Raw genomic sequence first — 18,211 nt, forward strand, 5'->3', positions numbered from 1 at the left:
GCTGTGCCTGTGCCTGCCCACCCTCTCCCAGTCACCAGGAACCGGGGTTTGGGGTGCTTCACAAACTGCTGATGGGTACAACTCAGGCTGGGGGCGCATTCCCCACTCTCAGGGGGCACAAACTCCCGGCTCCCTGCAGGCCCTCGGCCCCACCCCTGGACTTCATTAAAGTCCACCTGCCCTGAGGCTTGGCCCGTCTCCGGTTCCCACCCAGCTGGGGCGACCAGCACACACCTGGCCGGCGCCACAGCCCACAGTCCTCGGGCAGGCAGAGTTGCAGGCCCCTCCCTGTGACCGGGCCCTGGGGCTGGGACTCTGGAGGGGACAGTGTGCTCTGAGTCGGGCCTCACTGCCTTGGTCCCAGAGCTGGATGCACTGGGCCCCCCTGCAAACCAGGGGGCCAGAGGGCGCTTCTCGGAGCACGTCCTCTGTCGCAGCGAGTGAGGGGCTGACCTGCGCCCGCCCCTCACAATTCCAGGGGCACACCACCCACCCGGCTGCTCTGGCCAGCCTCTCGAGACCCCGCCTCCGCCCTCGGGCCCAGCACAGCCTCCTTCCCTGGCCAGGCTGGTCTGAACTGAAGCACACAGGCTCCAGGATGGAGGAGCCCCCCGTGTGTGGTGGGGGCTTTCTTCGTGGGCCGGGGGCACGGCAGAGCAGAGGGCAGGAGACCAGACAGACACAGGGACCTACAGCCCCTTCAGCCATCAGTGCCCGCCCCCCCCCCCACTCCGCGGCACTGGGGACCCCGAGGCGTCGGCGGGGGCGTTCCATGCTGCACAGTGCAGGCCAGATGGGACACTTCCAGGTGTGGGAGGACACCGCCCCCAACGCGGCCGCTGCCCCGACAGGACGCGGAGGGACGAGGAAACAGCCGTGACACAGGCCGCCTGCACACCACTTCCTCCTGAGCAGGTGTCAGAGCAGCCGGGCCCGGCACACCCTTCCCCACAGGACAGACACAAATTACGAAACGTGTTTTTATTTTAAATCAAAGTACCAGGCAGATACTTGCAAAACAACATACAAAGTGAAACTCAGATGCCTGGGTCCCTGGGCGGCCTCTGAGCACCAGTGAGGGAAACCAAGCCCATCCGCCTTCCTGGACCGGAACACAGCTACCACCCAGGCTGGGGGAGGGGCCGGGGCCGGCGGCTGGGGAGTGGAGCCCCCTGCAGCCCAGCAGGGCTCCTGGAAGAGGGTGGACCCTCCACGTGAGGGGTGTGGGGCTGGGCGAGAACTCCGAAGCTGCCTTGTTGGCTTCGAGTGTATGGCTCTGAAGTGCACCCCCCCGGGGCCGTCGCAGGGAGGCCCAGCGGGGGCTGGTGGGTGGGCATGTCTGGCTCTGACTCGGCCAGAGGCGGTTTTCGGCAAATGAGGCTGGTGCACACAGGCAGCAGCTGGGCCTCAGGGCTCCACAGGGTCGCACTCGAACAGAGGCGCGGACGCAAACCGAGAGTAAACCGCGCTGGCACCAGCGGACCCGTGAAAGCAGCAGACAGAAAGGTGACAGAGAAAACAGAGGCGGCCTCGGCAGCTGGGTGCGGGGCAAGGCCCACTGAGGTGGGGTCTGGGGCGCTGGACAGATGAAGGGTGGACGGTCAGGTCCCAGTTCCCTTCAGATGCAAGTGCGGCCCTCCTCGTGGTGGGGACTCCAGACAAGGGTCCTCAGCAGGCCACACCCCTGGGCCACCAGGACCTGGTGCTCAGGGGCTGGAGCCATCCTGGGGACCCTACTGGAGACAGAGTGGGCACCAGGTCTACCCCGTGACCCCACAGTCAGAGCTGCAGGTGGACCCTGCCTGCGTGGGCTCTTCAGGGAGCACCCGGGTCCTCACCATGACCGGCGCTGGCCCTGGCTCTGCCCTCTGGGCAGCCACACCCCCTGGAGCAGCAGGCACAGCCCCGGGGGGCGGGAGGTCCCAGGCAGAGCCTGTCCCACCTCCAGGATCCACATGTTGGGACCTCAGCACTCGGTCACCTTCACACAGGCCGTCCCTACAGCCGCTTTGTACAAAACCCTCTGGAACCCGGAGCAGGTTCCAGAAGCCTAGGCACTCAGCATGGTTTGGGTTGAAAACGCTATAAATCTGACTCTTCCTAAAAGCCCCGCGGTGCATGGGGGCGGCCCCTGAGCGCCAAGCCCCTGCAGGCAGGCGGGCCTGGGGAGCTGGCGCACCGGGCCCCACCACCCCTCCTCGAAGGCGGATGTACCCAGGTCCACACCCCAGACTCTGGGACGGGCCCGGCCCGACACACCACCCGTGCCGGGGCTGGGCGCAGAGTGCCAGCTGCACTAAACCTACAGAAAACTGTGGGAAGAAACCAAATCCATAGGATCCATGGCTTTCCACCCTTGGGGATGGTCCCCAAGACATGTGCTAGTGACGTGCCCCCGGCAGTGCGGGCCACACGCCCTCTCGTCTGGCTCCTGGCCGGGCCCGATGTGTAAACAGTGTTCATAAGCAACAGATGGAAAAATATATTTCCCAGGAAAACAGGGAGGAAGTGCGGAGCACAGGGCCCAGCGGGTCCCAGGCTGCTGCCACCTTCGGTCCCTCTCTCTCCTCTCCACCCGACTGGGCGTCTCCTCTCTTTGGTTCAGCAGCCCCACGTGACACGCCGCGTCCCCAGGACAGGGCCGGACCCTGCCTGCGAAGGGCCTCGCCTCTGGCAGCGGCTACTTGTGCTCCTGACCCTCGGCCACGGTGGCCACCTCGATGGTGGCTGTGTGCTCCTCATGTCCCGAGGCCACCACGGCGCTCTCCATGGCCCCCGTGGGCACTGTCACGATGGTGCTCCCCCCAGGGGACACCTGGGCCACGTTCTGCAGGGCGGGGCCCAGGCCAGGCAGGGTGAGCAGCTGCAGGGGGCTGACCACCTTGACCACCGTGCCGCCGTCCTGCACCGCGGCGGTGCTCAGGACCGTGAGGCTGGACGCGTCCGGGTGGATCTCCACGGTGCCAGGGAAGGAGGTGCCCGAGGAGGCCAGCACCGTGTAGCCCCCGAGCAGCGGTGAGGCGGGGGAGCTGGCGGGGGCCACCTGGGGGCAGCTCTTGCCCAGCGCGGGGGCGGGCAGGGTGGACACCACTTTGCCCAGTGGCAGGCCGGTCAGCTGGGACACAGGCACGCCCGGGCCGAACGCGACCTGGGCTGGCTGGGCGAGCACCTGCGAGGCGACGGCGGCCGGCCCGGAGGCGGCCCTGGCCAGCCGTGGCCGCTTGGCGGGGGGCGGCAGGGCCACAGGCGTCAGCGTCATGAGCACGTTGCTGAGGTGCTGGGACTTGTGCTTGAGCTCCTTGGCCCGCCGGCGGTGCTCGTCACACTGCTGCTCCAGGGCTGCGGGGACAGCGGGGACACAGCATCACCACGGGGTGTGGGGGCAGGGCTGGCCACAGCCCGACCCACCCACATGGCACAAGCCTACGCAGCCGTCACGGAGGCCCAGACAAGCCCCCGCCCCCCCACGGCGGCAGTCCGAGCGTCACACCGTGCCCTGCTGACAGCACCGAGTGCCCTCCTGTCCTGCACGGATGGTGGCCCCACAGCAGGGGCATGGGCGCCCTCCACGCACCGGCCAGGTCGCGGGCGTACTGCTCCCTCGAGCGGTCCATCTGGCACTTGTGGCTGGCCAGCACCTTCTTCACCAGGTCCAGCATGCCGAAGTTCTGCACGATGCTGTTGAGCAGCACAGCGTCTGCAGGCGAGAGGGCGTGGGGAGCTGAGGGGGGCCAAGGGGCGGGACTGGCTGCCCCCCACCCCCGCAGAGGAGCCTTTGGCGCCTGCCGTGTTCGCAACCAGCCCAGCCCCCAGCCTAGCTCTGCACAAAGGGCCAGCAGCCACAGCCTCACCTCGGAGCTGCAGGGGCGGGTCCTGCACCCGCTGCTGCAGGCCCCGCATGGTCTCCACCATCTCTTGGTGGAACTCCTGGATGACCTCGTCCAGCAGTCCGGCATCCTTGAGCCCCCGCCAGAAGGCGAACGTGTCATCTGGGATGGAAGGAGAGGCTCAGAGACGGGGCGTCCTTCTAGGGCCCATTGGGGGCTTCAAACCATGGGAGGAGCAACAGACCCCCAGAGGACACAGTTCTGGAGGTCACTGGTGTCTGAGTGGGGCCTGAGCTGGCCAGGGGGCCAGCCTGGTGGGGACACAGCCCACGAGTACCCGCACCATCATGGGCACTGCTCCCCACCCGGCCTGTCCCCTCAGGGTCTCACCCAGGCCTCGCCCAGGGGAAGCCCGTGGGAAGGAGCCCGTACCTCCGATGGCCGTGGTCCAGTCACCGGGGTCCTCGCAGGTCTCTATGGTGATGGTGGCAGGAGACCCGTTCACTGCAACCAAGGTGGAAGCAGGTGAGCCCGCCTGCCCAGAAGCGTCCTCTGCGTCAGTGCGCAGAGCAACGGACAGGTGCCCTGGTGCTGAGGACCCACCGCCCCCCATGTCACTGCTTCACTGCTTCCTCGCAGGCACCTCAGGCGCACGGGGCAGGAAGAGCCGACGGGAACCCCTCCACACTGGCCCGAGGGTGGGTGAGCCTTGCCACTGCCCAGCCTCCGCGCCTGCCTCCAGCACAGGCCCGGCTCCAGCCCTGGCCCCGGCCACGCGCAGCCCGCCCAGGCCGCCCACACGGGGACGATGCAGGCGGCATCCTGGGAAACAGCTCCACGAAGGAACCACCCGAGAGGGCCCTTAGGCCCTAACGGCACCCTCACTAGGGCTCTGAGACATCTGGGCTGCGCGGGGCATCTGCCCGGCCTGAGGAGGCACCACAGACGTCACAGCGGACCACCGCCAAGGTGGCCCCCAGAGCCCCGGGGCAGGAAGGCAGAGGTCAGTCCCTGGGGGCAGCTGTGTGGGGACACAAGAAGACCCCACCGTCAGAGCTGCTGGCAGCCCACTCGGCTGTCATTCTGCACACGCTCCTTGTAGGAGTTTCTACGTTTTATGACAAAAATGGCTTAGGAAGAAAAAGGGCTGGAGTCACCCCTGCCACCGAAGCAGAGGCTCCGACTTGCACAGTGGCCGGCGGCAGCCGAACGTCCAGCTTGGTGGCTGGGCGGCACAGACCGGGGCGGGGGGTGGCGAGGCGTGTACCGTCAGCTGTGGCAGGTGTGAGCGGGAGGAACTCGGCCGACGTGGGGCTGCTCAGGGGCACGCGGGCGCCCGACAGGTCGATCTTGGTGCTGCGGCAGGTGTTGGAGCAGACCTTGTCGTGCTGGTAGAAGTCCAGCTCCCCGGAGTCCATGATCTTCCTGCGCGGGAGGCAGGACACCGGGGTTGAGCTGCGGGGGCCTCCGCCCAGGCCCCACCCCCGCGTGTCCTCGTCTGCTGCTCTGGGCACGGGCCACACTGGGTGGGGCCCTGCTGCAGCCCCAATGCCCAGACACCTTCTCAGGAACCGGGACCGGCCAGAGGGGCTGAGCAGGACGCTGGGCGCCGTGTCCCGCCGCTCGGGGACAGGAGACTCGGAGGCTGCGGGACCCTGGCCGGGGCCTCGGCCTCACACCACCCAGGGTGCAGCTCCCAAGGAGAGTGACTGGGCCCAGGTGGTGCCCCCGCAGCAGCAGTGGGGCCACAGGAACAGGACCTGCCCCTCTGGGGACAGGGCGTGGAGGACTGCGGTCCGACCTCCGTCTGCAGCAAAGTGGCCTGGCGCCGCACGCAGACACCGCCGGACACATCTCTGGGGGCCGTGGGGTGGAAGGCGGGGACAGACCCACGGGGAGCCCCTTCCAACACGGTGCTAGTGGTGGCGCCAGAGCAGGAAGTGCTGGGCGTTCCCCAGGCCTTGAGCGTGAAGCCTCAGGTCAGAAGGGGTTGAAAGGCCATCGGCGCCAGGCCACACCCTGGCCGTGTGGAGCAGCCGGGAGTTACCGAAGAGTGGAAAGGAAAGGAAGCCTCTGAGGACAAAGAGAATTCCTTACTCCGGGCTGGACGCAGGCCTGGCGCAGCCAAGCACGGCCCAGCCGCCCCACGGGACAGGCCGGGGGCCAGACCGAGCCCCTCGGCAACCTCAGCGGCACAGCGGCCAAGGAGGCTGACCCGCAGCCACTGGACGCAGGCCTAGTCTGGAAGGAAGGCCCGGAGAGGACAGTGTCCGGGCGACGGGCCCAGCACACACCGCAGGCCGCAGCCCAGCGCTCTCGGCGCCCGCCCGGGGACGGCGGCTGAGGGGCTCTCGGCGCTGCTCCCACTGCGACCCACCGCCGCGCCTCCTGGTGAACTCCGGGGGACACAGAAGGGGACGAGAGAAACTGCAGGTGACAGCACCCCGTGTGGCAGGGGACTGGGCCAGGGCAGCCAAGTGTCGGCTCTGCTCGTGTCTAAAACGTACCCCCTGCTCAAACCCCCGAACCAGGGAAAGCGGTGCCCACGCGTTCCCGCCAGGGAGGGGCAACTGGCACCGTCCCCTGCGTGCGCCCGCCGGCGGCCTCCCTCCCCGCAGATGCCCACCTGAGCATGATGCCGTTCATCCGGATGGCCCTCTTCCAGTCCTTCAGGGTGGACTTGCCGGCCAGGTGCACAAACTCCTTGGGGCTGATGACATGCTCGTCATACTGTGGAGGGGACAGAGCAGAGTAGTCAGGGTGCGCCTCCCGCCTGTCCGCTCCCGCCTGACTGGTCCAGAGCGCAGCGGGGGAGGGATGGCTGAGGCAGACGCCACGCACAGAGGAGCCACGCAGGGCCCAGAGGGCAGCGGCCGTGGCGCAGGGAGGGAGCAGCTCCGGGAGACCAAGTGTGGCCCTCCTGCCGGCACAGGGCTGGCCTCCTGCAGCCGCCAGGAGGGACACACTGTGGGCACACCCTCACACAGGACTGGCACGTCTCACAGCGGACTTCCACACCAGCGCAACATGGAGCACAACATGGAGGGCAGCTGCGCCGGCCCACCCTTCTCCCCTCCCCTCAGTGACACACACAAGTCCATGTGGGAGCCAGGGACGGTCCTCCTTGCTCCAGGTGCTGGGCCCACTGGTGCCGCCATGGCTGGAACGCAGGCAGCCCAAAAAGGTCAACTACCATTCGGTCCATTCAAGGAGCAGCACTGGACCCAGAGGATCAGAACAAAACCATGTTCACTCGGGAAACCAGCAGGCCAGGACAGGTGTTGGCAGACCTGGGCGTCCCTGGTCCCCGGCCAGGCAGCCGGGCCCCCAGGGCCTCCAATCCCCGAGGCACTGCCCAGGGAACCCCTGCCATCTGCCTCAGGTGGAACCCAGATCACCCAGCCACTGCCGGGCACAGAGGGCCTCTCTCTGCCTCCATCACACGTGGTCGGTCATGGCCAGTGTGGCCAGCTGGGGACTCCTGCTGAGGGGCCCTCCCCGCACTTCCCAGAGCAGCTGCCCTTCCTCTCCCTGAGTCCAGGGAGACACACGGTCCCATACTCAGCCAGCAGGAGACGGAGGGATCTGGGCCGGGGGAGTCCAGAGCCACGTGGTCTCACTCACACCCCTGCTGACCCGCGGCCACTTGCTGGACCCTTACCAGAACCTCCCTGAGACGCAGCACTGGTGCTGCGGCGCCTAGCGCGCTCCGTTCCCACAGTGTCCACTTCTCCGCTCTCGTGCCTCCTCCACCCAGAGCTCCGTCGGGCCGCTTGCCCTGACATGCACTGGCCGGACCCCGAGCTGGAGCCTCCGGAGGGAGAGTGGTCTGCCTTGTTTTCATTCATCTTTCCTAAGGGACGTTGAGCTCTCATTTACTGCAGTGTTTGGTATTCGAAGTGTTTGGGCCTTTTTTTTGGGGGGGGGGGTTGGCCAAAAAGATCATTTGTTTTCCCCCACGAGCTGGTCACACAGTCCAGGCCAACGAACTCAGCGGCACCAGAGGCTGAGGAGACTGACCTGCAGTCCCCGGACGCACACGCGGTCTGGGCAGGGCGGCCCAGGCTGCAGCAGCACTTGGTTGTCCTCGGCCTCATCTGAAAAAGCCTTGTTAGACGGCCTTGCGACAGCTGTCGCGTCAGCGTGCATTAAAAAGTCAAAACCGGAGAGTTTTTGTGCAGCCATTTTAATGCTGAAGATGGAAGAAAATCTGCAACATTTCGGCATATTCGCCTTTGTTATTCCAACAAAGGTAAAAGCGCAACTGTAATGCATGAGGCTTTGTGCAGCGGGGGGAGAAGGTGCTTGCTGTGACTGACCGGACGTGCCGGAGGTGGTTTTCGAAGTCTGTCGCTGGACGGTGCTGCGTGGTTGCACAGACCAGCTGCAGCTGACAGCGATCCAGTCGAGACACCATTTGAGAATATCAACGTTACGCCACGTGGGAGAGGGCCGCCTCACTCAGAATGTGCAAATTGAGCGCTGAAAACCATTTGCTTGGTTGTGTTTATCACTTTGGTGCTTGGGCTCCACACTAAGAAGTGCCCAGTTTTCCCCTTCTGGAAAACCGGGCAGTCACTTCCGACAAGCACTGCTCCCAGTGAGTCCAGCTGACAGCTGCACTGGACGAGAAGCGTCCAGAGTGAGCAGAAAACACAGTATTCCACCAGGACAGCACGAGACCATGTCTCTCTGGTGACTGGGCAAAACCTTTCCTGGCCTGGCTGGGACGCTCCAACTCATCCCCACATTCACCAGACACCGCCCCTTTGCATTTCCACTTATTTAGGTCTTTACAAATTCTCTTAATGGAAAAAACGTCAGTTCCCTAGAGAATGGCAAAAGGCACCTGGACCAGCTCTTTGCTCAAGGTGGAGGGCGAGGCTGCCGAGAGACCACAGGGGCGACAGGACAGCAGGGCCACTGCGCTGTCCCAGAGCTGACGGTGAGCACAGGACAGGCTTCCTATTTTCACTGAAACACCCAACGGTCTCTCCGGCCCACCCAGGAGAGGCCTGGGGACATGTCTGACCGGAAACGCTCCACGGGAACTTGGCACGCATGTGCGTTCCTGTGCCCTGGGTGAGCCCGCTCCTCACACCTTGTTGCCTCGGGGCTGGTTTGCAAGAGCCTGTGGTCGACGTCGAGTGCGGACTTGCTTCCCATCTGCTTCCTGAAGCCAGGTCTGTCCACAGAGCCCCGTCCGATGCTCAGGAAACCACACGGACCTCCCACCCGGCCGCCGGGCAGCACGCCGGCCCCACTGACGGCGGGAACTGGAGCAGCGCTGGGCATCCTGCCCTCCCAGTCCTCACAGCACACGGTCAGCTCCGCTGCGCACTGCCCCTCAGGGTCTGTCCGGCGTCTTCCCGTGAGCAGCGGAATTCCTGCCTGCCGCGAGCTTCCCGGTGTGGGTCTTGCTGTCCTCGTCACTGGTGGTGTTCTGATTCGAGGCTGTAACCAACTACTCATGGCCGTCACTCCAGGTGCAGCTGTCTGACGCAGCACCTTCCTGCCACCAGGGGGACTCGCCCGCGCTCTCCCCCTGGGCCGAGGCCCCATCTGCCTGAACCGCGCTGATGCCCGCTGGTCCCACAGGGCACAGTCCCCAGGCCTGGCCCTGCAGCCTGTTCACACAGCCTGGGACTCCAGTCTCCTTCCTGGACCACGGGCTGCCTTTCCAGAACCCACTGTCCTCTCTCCAGGACCTCACCTGGCCTCCCCCTTGTCCCTGTGGCCTGCCTCAGGACTCCGCTCTGCCTCTGCCCCTGCAGCAGGGTGGCTCCCCTCACGCCCTTAGCGCGCCCTGCCCATCCTTGGAGGCTGTCCCTCCTCTGCCCCCTGGACGTCAGCCTCCTGGACAGTCACCGCACAGGCCATGTCCCCGGGAGCAGGGAACTCCCTTTCTGGGCCTCTCAGCAGCTGCCCTGAGAGAACCGCCCCCACCCCCCACCCCGACAGCCAGCTCACAGGCCTGCGGCTTGGCTGTGCCGAGACCCTCACCTGCACACACTTCACGTTGATGCCAGGGCACACAAACTTCCTCCAGATCAGGTTGGCTCTGCTGTCCCCACAGGTGATGGGGTACAAGATCTCGGCCTCCAGGTTCTCCCCCTCCTCCGTCACCTTCACTTCTCACCAAGGGCAAGGACAGGGACAGGGTGGGACAGAAAGTCAGTCACAGCCACTCCAGAGCACGTCCCGCCAGAGCACAGTGCAGGTAGCATCGCAGAACCGGAGCTCAGGGTGCAGGAGGGGCCGGGCCGGGCGCAGCCCGCCCACCGCCACCACAACTGCGGCGACGCCGGCGCAGGGCCTTTCACCCACAGGCCACCCAAAGAGCCACCTGAAGACACAAAGGGAAACCTCGCAGGGAGTGACTTCAGGGAAGCTCGTTCGTACTGCTCCAAGGAGTTCCGAGGCCTGCAGCGTGAAGGGTTCCACAGACCCTCCACGACTACTCGGGAGGTCACAAGGGGCAGAGCGACAACACAGGGACTCCCCTGCAGCCAAGGGTGCGTCAGAGTCGGGCCACCCCCACAAGCCCTGCCGCCTGGCTCCAAGGGCCCCGGCCACCTCTCCCACGGGAGACCCGCAGACGCCTACCTAAAACGGCCTCCTTGAGCTGTGAGGACGCTGTGAAGGCAGCCGCAGCCGCAGCCGCCGCGTTCTCCGTCTCCATGTTGTCCTCGCTCAGGTCAGCCCTGGAAGAGGAAGTGGGGGGTGTCAGCACGCCCGACGGCCCTGTCTGGCTCTGCCTCCGCTTCTGCAGCCCTGTCCAGTGTGGTCCGGACGGCCAGGGCCCCTGCAGGTCAGGGGGCTCTGCCGACAGGCACCGCACTGTGACACCCAGCAGGCATTCCTGAAAACAGTCTGTTTTGCTCACGGCTGGGTCCCGGGCGCCCAAACAGTGCCATTTCTTTCCTTGATAAAGTTTCTTATTCCTATTATAATGATTTCATGTAGTTATAGAAACTATCAAAAATCAGTTTTAGAGAGGAGGGTCAAGTCCACAGAGACGCCCTCACTGCAGCCCACTGAGCAGGTGTTTGTCCGGGCCGGACGGGGTTGTGGTGACACCGGGCTGCGCAGGGCTCCCCAGGAAGGGGAGGGGGGTGTGGGCGACAAGGGAGCCTGGCTGAGCCTGGATGGCAAGCACCACAGCAGCAGCAGCAGCAGCAGCGGAGAAGGCAGGGCCCCAGCGGGAGGTGCCCTGGAAACAGATGCCAGGGGCAGCAGTGGCCCAGGGACACAGGCATGAGCCACAGGCCCTGGGAGGGTCCTGAGGGCGCTCAGGGCAGCACCCTAGGGGGTGCAGGAAGATGGCACCCTCTTGGGTGCTGTGTGTGCACACCCTCTTTGCTACAGAGCGGAGCTGACTGGGACCCGTGCCCTCTGGATACACTGACCAGCTGCAGACAGACCTGGCAGTGCCACCAAGGCGTCTCAGCGAGCCACTCCCTGCAGGGCCCACAGTGCCAGGACCACAACCCTCCGACACAGGGCTGGACATGCCCCACTGGCCGATGCCTGGATGGGGCGCCTGTGAGAGTGGCTTTGGCAAGGACCCCTCATGAGGGCCCAGGCAGCCGGCCTTCCCCACGATGTCCTCGTCGGCCCACTGTACTCGTCGAGGGCCACCCCAATGCTGGGGAGGGCGCTGGGGCTCACGGCAGAGCTGCTCGTGCGAGTAGCCGCTGGTGGGGGCCCACCCACAGGGCACACAGACGAGCCACCGGACAGCCACCTGGAGGGAAAGCCCGCGGGCTCAGTCACACGCACCGGCAGTGAAACCGGAACCCAGCAGGGCGCTGGTACGCGGGAGGAGAGAGAGCCCGGGCCCAGGACAAGATGCACAGCACGGCGTGAGGACGGGGAGGCCCGGTCACACCACGAAGGGCTGCCCTCGAGCTGCGAGGTGTCCACGGGCTGTGCCTGGGTCAGGGAGTGCCTGGTTGGGGACCGTCCTCCAAATGTCCTGCTGGACAGTGGGGAGGCTGAAGCCCACCCTTGTGGTCAGTGACACGCTGAGGTCAGTCTGAACAAGCCACACACAAGACAGCAAAGATGACCCATGGGGGCCGGCCAGTGCAACCCCTCGGCCACAACAGGTGACACAGGGGAGCCCCTCTGCCACCACGTGACAGCCCCCACAGGGACAGCCAGAGGGGGCCAGCAGTTCGTTCCCATGCCAGCTTCCAGGCCAGCTGACATTCTGCCTGACGTCCACTGTGAAGATGGGGAAGAAAACACTCAGTTACCACGAGGGGTGTCGGGAAAATACTGGCTCTAAAATGCCATTTTGAAAAACGGTTCCCATTGTCCCTACTGTCAGTCTTATGAGAAGCAGCTCAGGTCTCAGGAAGTGAACCTCATGCCCGTGGTGATGCAGACCCAAGGACAAGGGTCAAGCGTCACGTCTGTCCTGGGGATATGACATCCCCATTCCGGCTGCCCGCCTGCACTGACTGACTCCAGGCAGGTCCAGAATGACTGTGAGGGAGGGGCAGTGCCCACCACTCGCCCCGCCAGGCGCCCCAGCCACCCCGGGTGCAGCTGCCCTCACCCGTGAGCAGCCAGGTTGGTCGTCACCAGCACTGTCTTGACCTCCTCCATGCCGCTGCCGTCCACCGCGGTGTCGGGCGTTGTCACCACCACCACCTCTTCCATGTGCATGCTGACGTCGGGGGTCGCCATGGCTGGGCCGGGGTCTCCCAGGGTCAGTCCTAGAGGGGACAAGGACAGGGCACATGCTCGACTCCCGGTCCCAGAGCATAACTCTGCCAGAGATGACGACGAGAAGAGCTGTTCCCAGGCCACTGTCTGGTGGCAAGGAAGGGCACAACTGTCCGCCCTGGCCACTGTGAGGGCTGAGGTCCCCAAACTGAGCCCCGGACCGGCACCTGGTTGAAGACTCAGAGTCAGGGCCGTGGTGGGGAAGGAGGCCAGGCTCCTGGCAGACTCCCTGCCGGTAAGTCTCCAGCTGTTGCCTGCTGCCCCAGGCCCCGGCCACGTCCCAGAGCTCTCTCTGCAGAAAGCAGTCATAGCCTTGGCCATTGGAGCTCAGTGGATTGGCGCATCATCCCATCAACCGACAGGTCGAGGGTTCAATGCCCAGTCCGGGCGCATGCGGGAGGGGACCGATCAGTGTGTCTCCCTCCTTCCCCTTGTTCTAAAATCAGTGAGCGGGTCCTCAGAAAAAGAAGGCAGTGCAGATGTGCCCTGTCTCTAGGCTGGGAAAACGAGGGGCACGCCCACAAGACCAGCTGGGAGGGGGCCTGGCGTCTGCCGTGAAGGAAGTGTCCTCCTCCTCCCAAGTGACTGGTGACCCCGAACACCTGTGGCCAAAATGACTGTGAGCCAGGGCTAACACGGACCCACATGCAAGAAGGGGACCGGCCACATGCCCATCAACAGACGAGGGACACACAAAACACAGTCTGTGCGCACAGGGAACAGGACTCGGCCTGACCAAGGACTGGGACTCCGTGTCTGCCGCAGGGTGGAGGGACCCGACAGCACCAGGCTAAACCAGGGGGGCCCGGGGTCAAGGGACCAATGTCACAGGGTCCACGTATGTGAGTAACATGCGCACAAACATTCAAATCCTACAGATGGAAAGCAGAACGGAGGGTCCTGGGGACTGGGGACTGTGGGGGGGCAGTGCTGGATGGTGACACAGTGTCAGCCGGGAGGCGCCGGCCGCACGGCAGTGTGAGGGGACTCGACAGCTCTGAACCGCGCCCTCAGCCATGGCATCGCGGGGCAGTTCCGTGCTGTGTGTGTTTTGCCATGTAATAAAAAAACCTCTTTAATGCTCTTGGAGCAGGCTGCCTTATTAGGACTAGACAGAGGCTAGAAAGTAGAGAATATTAAAACTCACTAAAAAAAAAAAAGAAAGCAAAGCAGCCCTTTCAGAACTTCATTTTACACATCACCCGCCCAGCCCTGGAGGGGCGCCCACCCTCCCCTGCCCTCCCAGCAGATTCACCCTAACCCTAACCTCCGGCCAGAGCGCACTGGCCCGGGTTCCATGAGTGGTTCTGAAACGTGGCCACCAGGGCCCCAGTGTCTGCATGTCCCACGGCTGCTGCTGCCGCACTGGGACACCCTCAGGACCATCTGTCTGCTGAGGACAACGAAGGCCCTACCGCCCCCGGCTTCTCCCATCTCGGGCCTACACGGCGCCTGCGGCAGGTTCTGCTCCCCCCACACCAGGAATGGCCCCGACAAACCCTGCGGAAGCCATGGGCAAGACAAGCCAGAGAAGGGAGCGAGGGCTTCCCGGACCCACCTCACATGACAGCAGTCTCCGGTCACTTCCACCACGACCGGAGATGCACAGGACAGAAGTGTAGGGGCGTGGGGGCATTAAATCCTGCTGAGGGAGGCTTCCTTCTCATCAGACAGGCAAGGAGAGCCAGGAAGCAGCCCACAGGCACCCTGGCCTTGCAGTGGGAGCTGGCAGTGGAGCTGGGGAGAGGCCGGCCAGAAGGTCAGGGTCAGAGTGTGACAATCGGAAACACAGGGACGTCCCTCTGAAGGCCCTGCTCCCAGATGAATGCATCCGCACGGCGGAGCTGATGGCCAGATGCCCGGACGTCCTCCTCCTCTCTATTTAGGAGGGCACAGCGAGGGAAGGAAAGGCAGAGTAAAAATTCGGGGGGAAACCATATTTAAAAACCTCGGATGGTCCTCACACAGGAGCCATTTCCCTGCTGACACCTAGCAGCCACGTTAGCCCCGCCTACATAGGGCGGGGCTGCCGCAACAGAGGGCGGGGCCAGGTCGCAGGCGGTCTGCAGTTGCTTCCTGCAGAAGCTGCGAGGAGGAACTCGTGGATGCTGCCAGACATGCCGCATGAAACGCAGGCTGTGCTCTAGATCACGGCTTTGACACAAAGAGCTTTAAGCAACATGAATAAATTGCACAAGATATTACTGACCTGTGCATCTCAGGGTTCAGCTCTCTCACTAAGGCGCCTCCTTTCCCTGAAGGGGGCTCCACAGGGACCACCAGAGTTCTGCTCCCACCAGCAGGGGCAGAAGGGCCCAGGTTCAGCCCCCAGGCAGTGGCCCTCACCCCGACTTCAAAACCGCAGCTCACCGAGTTGTGTGAACACACAAAACAGAATCCCTGCTTCTCACGGCCACCGCAGTGGAGAAGTGACTCCACAAAAAAGTGCTGGGGTTTAGACAGAGACCAAGTCTCTTCCCTGAGCACCAGCTTCGCCTGCCCAGCCCACACCATCCTGGGTACTAGGCTGGGCTCCTTACAGGTGGAAACTGAGCCCCAACTAATTTAGAGGTAAGTAAGATGAGAAACTGTTATTAAAATCATTCTCTGGAAGGAAGAGGATATAAGGGTGATAAATGGTAATAAATGATGATAAATGTAAAAAGTACAATAAGAAATAAACTATTAGTCCTGGCACTCTGGACTGAGTGCCAGCCTGTGAACCAATAGGTCACTGGTTGGATTCCCAGTCAGGGTACGTGCCTAGGTTGCAGGCCAGGTCCCCAGTAGGAGGCGCACAAGAGGCAACCACACATTGATGTTTCTCTCCCTTTCTCCCTCCCTTCCCCCTCTCTAAAAATAAATAAATGAAATCCTTTAAAAATTATTCTTGGGCATAAGTACGCACGAACAAGACGGAAGTGTGTGTGCAGTCCGGTCTCGGACCCAGGCCAGGCTTCCCTTGCAGCATTACCGGTACTTCCTCTCGAGGACAACACAGTGTGTCTGCAGGCGGCAGCCTCCTTGGGCGGTCTGACCACAGACCCCTCAGCGGTGAGGGCGGGTGCCTGCGCCCCAGGCCTAGGACCTTTGTAGTAAAAGGCCTGTCTTTGCAAAGCCAGGTCAACACAGCCGGCAGGCCCCTCTCAGAACAAGAGTGCGGAACACTCGTGAACCCTGACCTGCCCACCCCCTCCTGGCTCTCTCCCACCCCCCCTGCAGTCCTCTTTCCATTCCCTCCTTGGTTCCAAACACATAAAAGAAGCTGCAAACTGTCATTTCTGGGAAGCATTTTTCTCCGTCTGCTGAGATCCTGCTACCAAGCATATCCTGTATTTGCCTCAAATGAAATTTTTTAAAGATTTTATTTATTTTTAGAGAGAGCGGAAGGGAGGGAGAGTAACGACAGTGTACGGTTGCCTCTTGCACGCCCCCTACTGGGGACCTGGCCTGCAACCCAGGCATGTGCTCTGACCAGGAATCGAACCAGCAACCCTTTGGCTCGCAGGCTGGCGCTTGATCCACTGAGCGACACCAGCCAGGGCTCAAACGAATTATTACAAGACTCCTCCACAGGCCTGCATGTTCCTGCGTGGACACTTGGATGAAAATACCACAAGAGACACAGCAGAGGTCGCACACCAGGGACAAGCACGGTTTCTTGGATCCTGTGTTTCAGATTTTTAATTACTTGCCAACTTTCTCAAAGTTTATGAAGTTCACATTTAAAAAATTAGATTTCCAGCTTCTCTTAGAAAATGTCAAAAGTGGAAGCCCTGGAAAGTGGTTCCTCTGGTCCTGCCTCTCCTGGGCATCCGGGCCTCCATGTCCAGGTCCAGGGTGGGCACCAGAGGCCCCACTCTGGTCCCAGCCAGGCGGCACCAGCACCTGCACACGCAGCCCTATACACAGGAATCAGTCTGTGCCCTGAAAGACACTTGAGCAGCGTCCCTCCCAGCTCAGGCACAAAACAGCTTCCGTCTGAACAGAGTTTTCTAAATTCACAGACACGCCTGCATGTTTGTACATACACGTGCAAGTTCCTCCGCGATCCAGTGTGTCTGCTCACAGGTTTTAAGACACTGCCTATGAAGAAATGATTTCTGAACAAGCAGTCTACTGAATTGGCTATATTTGGGGTTTATTTAATCCATCTGGATTTACCTTTAATGAGACTGCTTTGTGCACAGTTGGTAGGAACGCCAACTCGTGTGACCACTATGGAAAACTGGGTGGTTTCCTCAAAAAATTAAAAATAGAACTAGCCCATGATCCAGCCATCCTGCTGGTATTTGTCCAGAGGAGATTAAATCAAGATACCTGTACCCTGTGTTCAGGGCAGCATCACCCACAGTATGGAAGCAGCCTGAATGTCGTCTGATGGCTGAACATAAAAACATGTATCTGCCCCAAATGGTGTGGCTCAGTGGCTTGGGTACTGTCAGTTCAACTCCCAGTCAGGGCACATGCCTGGGTCACCAGCCAGGTCCTCAGTAGGGGGCACTCGAGAGGGAACAACACATGATGTTTCTCTCCCCCCCTCTCTAAAAATACATAAAATCCTAAAAAAGAAAACGTGGAGTGTCAGTGGAACATAAGTTAGCCTTAAAAGAGGAAATGCTGCTGCTTGTGACAGCATGATGACAAGGAGGACATTATGCTAAGTGGAGCAAGCCAGACACAGGAAGACAAATATTGACTCCATTATATGAGGATTTGGGAGAGCCCAACTCACGGCAGGAGAGCAGAGTTGGGGGGCGAGTTTATCGGAGTCCAAAGTTTCGGCTGTTCACTATCATCCTGGAGCACACAGTGCGTCTTGGCCTATGGCTAAGGACACTGCCAGGTACACTGAAGAGCTTGTGAGAGGGTGCACCGTATGTCAAATGCTTTCTATAGCAAAGTAAGGATACATAAGAGGGTGGGAGTTGATGTACACGATTATGGACCAGGCTGCGGTTTCCGAGTGGGTACTCATCCCCGAACTCGAGTCGTATACATCACTTATGTGAGGCTTTTTCTACGTCCAAAAACAAGGGGGAAACTGATAGCATCGAAACTTGCATTTGAAGTGTCAGCAAAGGAACAGACTGGTTCAGTGGAACAAGTCAGCCAACTAGAGGGATTAAAAAGTTCACCCAGTACATAGCAGGTCACTACCACAGTGGGCCCGCGGGGACACGGTTCCACCGGGGAAGGGGGCCCTCGAGGAAGCGTTTCCCACCCGGGGCCTCGTGGACACGGATCCCAGCGGGGGAGAGGCCCAGAGGAACACGGCTCCCACCCGAACCCGCGGCCACACCGCGGGCCAAGCCCTGCGCCCTCCGCCTTCCGGCAAGATGGAGGCGGGTGCGGCCGCCGACGCCGCCTGACGCGGGCCCGTGACGCCCGTGACGCCCGCCGCGCGCCGCCGCCCCTCCCCCGCTCCCCTCCCCCCGCCGTAACGTCCTGACGCTCCGCAGGGACCCCTGACTGGACGGCGGCGCGCGGCGGAGCGAGAGGCCTCGCCGCGGGGGGCGGCGGGCGCTTACCTGGGCCGCGGCTGGGCCTGCGCGGGCGCCGGTGGGCGGGGGGCGGCGGATGCCGGCGGCGGGGGCGGCGGCGGCGGCCCCGGGCTCCGCTCCTTGTTGGGGATTCTTCGGCGGCCG

At 62.7% G+C, this 18,211-nt stretch overlaps 1 protein-coding gene across 2 annotated transcripts; it reads right to left on the reverse strand.

Annotated features, from left to right (window-relative positions):
• Positions 1-972: 972 nt before the first annotated feature.
• On the reverse strand, positions 973-18,211 carry GMEB2 (glucocorticoid modulatory element binding protein 2). 2 transcript variants are annotated; one of them, XM_037153534.2, is made up of 10 exons: positions 18,095-18,211; positions 12,394-12,553; positions 10,434-10,531; positions 9,831-9,958; positions 6,454-6,557; positions 5,095-5,252; positions 4,260-4,331; positions 3,852-3,989; positions 3,575-3,697; positions 973-3,339 (listed from the first exon to the last, which is right to left on the reverse strand). In XM_037153534.2, exons 2-10 carry the CDS (start codon positions 12,522-12,524, stop codon positions 2,681-2,683), a joined length of 1,611 nt encoding a protein of 536 aa, XP_037009429.2. In that variant the 5' UTR covers positions 12,525-12,553; positions 18,095-18,211; the 3' UTR covers positions 973-2,680. The 2 variants fall into 2 exon arrangements, with proteins under 2 accessions (XP_037009429.2, XP_037009430.2); XM_037153535.2 differs by lacking the exon at positions 18,095-18,211 and adding an exon at positions 14,122-14,358.

This window comes from Artibeus jamaicensis, unplaced genomic scaffold (assembly GCF_021234435.1).
Source record: "Artibeus jamaicensis isolate MK-2021 breed Jamaican fruit bat unplaced genomic scaffold, CSHL_Jam_final contig_685, whole genome shotgun sequence".
In the NCBI taxonomy this organism is placed as follows: Eukaryota; Metazoa; Chordata; class Mammalia; order Chiroptera; family Phyllostomidae; genus Artibeus; species Artibeus jamaicensis.